A 3,628-nucleotide genomic window follows, 5' to 3' on the forward strand; every position below is an offset into this window, starting at 1 on the left:
TGATATGTGAGGAAGAAAATCGACACGAGATGGTTAATGACATTTGGTTACTTAACTTAGTGGTATCCCCAATCCATAGAGGGTGACCGAGGAATTAGGGGATCAATATTTTTTTTTATAGATTATGGTTAGGCTATAGGGTGTGGTCATGACCATTATGACCCTCCATTTAGGCGCCATGTCATCCACCTCTAATCCACAATCCAAAACCACTACTCTAGGGGTGTGGTTATGACCCAAACCACTATCCCCTTTATTTTTTTTTAATTTATGTCTTAAAATCATCAAATGGGAGGGTCGTAGTTGTCGTAGTTTAGTCCACGCGAACCACCGTGATTTAATGTTTGGGAGTTGTGTAGCGCATGAATAATGGTCAGATGTGGCAAATCATGACCCAACCATAGCCTCCATACCCTTTAGCGTTATTTTGAAATTTATCATAAAGAATTAAAGTCCATCCACTGCAAAGACCCAAAAGTACGAAAATTGAGCAAAAGTCGGGAACAAAAATAAAATTTCAATTAATCACATAACCATTCTTGTAGTTTACTCTTAGAATTAATGATAAAAGTACGTTGCGATAGACTTGATATTTTTGTTAAACTATCTAAGTTATTTTAATAAGTATGTTTAATGTTAATTAGCTCATTTGACAACTATTAATGAGATAAAAGCGTAAGAAATAGATATTTTTAATTTATTAACAAATTTAGAATAAATAAAACAAAATTCGCATTTATAGCACATGTAAAGCTATTTTAATATCTATATTAACAAGTCACGCTATTCATAAAAAAAATTAGTGAGAACGTGAAGCTTCTTTCGTCTACCCTACTCCAACCTTACTTATTGTTATATATTTAAACTAGCCTAAGGACCCGTGTATTACATGGGTTGATTAAAGATAATATGGCTTAATCATCGTTGTTTACATAAAATGTTATAGATATATACACCTCTTTAAAACGGATCATGTAAAAGCTTTTTTATTAATCGTCAATATGTAGATATCACAATTCGTTGAAAATCTCTTTATACACCACAATAGTTGTTTTATCTGTAGGTTTTCCGTTGTTGTCAAGTATGAGTATTTTGACCCCATTTCTTGTTTTCACCCTTGATAAGGCAACATACAATTGACCATGAGAGAAGACCGGTTGTTTGAGGTACAAACCAACTCTTGAAAGAGACTGGCCTTGACTTTTGTTGATCGTCATTGCAAAACATACGGCCAGTGGAAATTGCCTCCTTTAAAAAGCAAAATGAATCTTTTTATCAGAAGGTATCAAGTTTAATCGAGGAATATATGTGCAAGTACCAATATTTGAACCAGATATTATCTCCGCTTCTATTACACGGTTGTGCAGCTTTTTTACTTGTAGCCTTGTACCGTTGCACAATCCATTCCGTTGATCAATATTTCTTAATAACATCACTGGAACACCAACTTTAAGGACTAACCTATGATTTGGTAGGCCTGATATTTTAAGACCATTGAGCACATCCGGAGAGTAAAGTCTTTGTTGTGTAGAATTTACATCTTCAGACGGACAAAGACTGTCAGAGCTAAGATACTCTTTTTCTTCACCAGGAAACATTGCTAGCAACCTGTCATTAATCTCATGAACAACATCATTTTTCGGTGCAAGTATAGCCCGGTCACTGAAATAGTTATGGGCGTCTACGTTTTTCAGGATTGATGGATAAACAAAATCAATTAAACTTGCAATTGGATCAGATGCATCAGTAATCAAAAGATCTTGTGGTATTTCAATAGTTGCTTCTCCATCATTTGGACCACCAACGTTACCTTCACCCAAATCCAAAAGCCATTTGCCAAAAGTATTTATTTCATCAACATCAGCTGTAGATGTTCCAACCGTTAACCTCATGTTTCTTGTTAGTCTTAGCAATTTACATTTACTCCACAGATAAGATGAACATAAGGAGGCATTAACTATCTCTTGTCTCCCACCATTTGAAACAACAGGTAATATTTGTCTAAAATCATGACCCAACCATAGCCTCCATACCCTTTAGCGTTATTTTGAAATTTAACATAAAGAATTAAAGTCCATCCACTGCAAAGACCCAAAAGTACGAAAATTGAGCAAAAGTCGGGAAAAAAAATAAAATTTCAATTAATCACATAACCATTCTTGTAGTTTACTCTTAGAATTAATGATAAAAGTACCTTGCGATAGACTTGATATTTTTGCTAAACTATCTAAGTTATTTTAATAAGTATGTTTAATGTTAATTAGCTCATTTGACAACTATTGATGAGATAAAAGCGTAAGAAATAGATATTTTTAATTTATTAACAAATTTAGAATAAATAAAACAAAATTCGCATTTATAGCACATGTAAAGCTATTTTAATATCTATATTAACAAGTCAAGCTATTCATAAAAAAAAATTAGTGAGAACGTGAAGCTTCTTTCGTCTACCTACTCCAACCTTACTTATTGTTATATATTTAAACACAGTCATCAATAGTCCATCATTGCTTACGACATACATAACAATGTTTACATGGACATTAAAAGGTTATCATAATTAAATAAGAAAGTAATCAAAATCTATTAAACGTTAACATGTATTATAAATGTATCTAACATACTATAACTAATATTGGATGTGGTTGTAACCCTCAAGACTATCATTATCTTTTATGTCAGTATCATATCAGCTTGCTCTCATCCACCATCTTATATGGTGTGGTCATGATCCAAACCACCATCCTTATTTTTTTTTAATTTGTTTTGTGTAAAATATATAACTAATTAAGGAAATGGAGGTGCATGGTTGGCATGGTTTAATCCACGCGAACCATGGTGGTTCCTTAAAGAGAGGTGGTGTAGCACATTTTCCACCATGCTAGGCGGCAATCCATGACCAAACCCATACCCCCCATACCCTTAGTCTTATATTAACATGTATTAAACATTAACGGTAAGTGTCCCGCTATGTGTTTCTATTTTATTAATTTTTGCATTTGAACTATTTAAAAAAATAAAGGTTATTCAAATGAAATCAATAGTTTTATTGCAATAAATTCTAAATTTATTTCACATAATAACAATAAGTGTCAAGTTCGTTATATTTTGTTTTAAATTAGACAGTGTCATGCAATCTACCATTACATAAGAACATTTTTTTATGATGCATTTAAAAATGATAAACTTAGCACGACACACAAGTTTACAGGTGTGAAGTAGTTAACCGTTTAAAATCAAAAGTTTATAGGTGCATTCTAGCAAGTGAGGGAGGGTGTCCCACACTCTAGATAGACAGCATGAAGCTTTATATTTGTGGTGGAATATATGTTGTATATATGTTTTTCATTTTTACTTTTTCATCATTTGTTTGAGTGGTGCTTTTCTACTTCCGTTTAAAATTGCTTGTTTTGTCTATTGTTGGTTTTGAAGTTGGGGTCTTTCTTCAGGAATAGGAGTAAGGTTTGTCTACATCACACTCTCCCTAAACTCTGTCAATAGTTTTGCTATTAGTGCGATTTACTGAGTTCGATTATTGTTATTGTAGTAAGTGATGAAGTGGTGCTAACCTAAATACCACTAATTTTACATTGTTACATCGTTGTACAATCAACTACTCTAAAACATC

At 32.8% G+C, this 3,628-nt stretch overlaps 1 protein-coding gene across 1 annotated transcript; it reads right to left on the reverse strand.

Moving 5' to 3' along the window:
- Positions 1 to 1,250: 1,250 nt before the first annotated feature.
- On the reverse strand, positions 1,251 to 1,892 carry LOC110900787. Its single transcript, XM_022147653.1, has one exon. It carries the CDS (start codon positions 1,890 to 1,892, stop codon positions 1,251 to 1,253), a length of 642 nt encoding a protein of 213 aa, XP_022003345.1.
- Between the last annotated feature and the right edge of the window lie 1,736 nt (positions 1,893 to 3,628).

The sequence above is a fragment of the Helianthus annuus genome, chromosome 4 (assembly GCF_002127325.2).
Source record: "Helianthus annuus cultivar XRQ/B chromosome 4, HanXRQr2.0-SUNRISE, whole genome shotgun sequence".
In the NCBI taxonomy this organism is placed as follows: domain Eukaryota; kingdom Viridiplantae; phylum Streptophyta; class Magnoliopsida; order Asterales; family Asteraceae; genus Helianthus; species Helianthus annuus.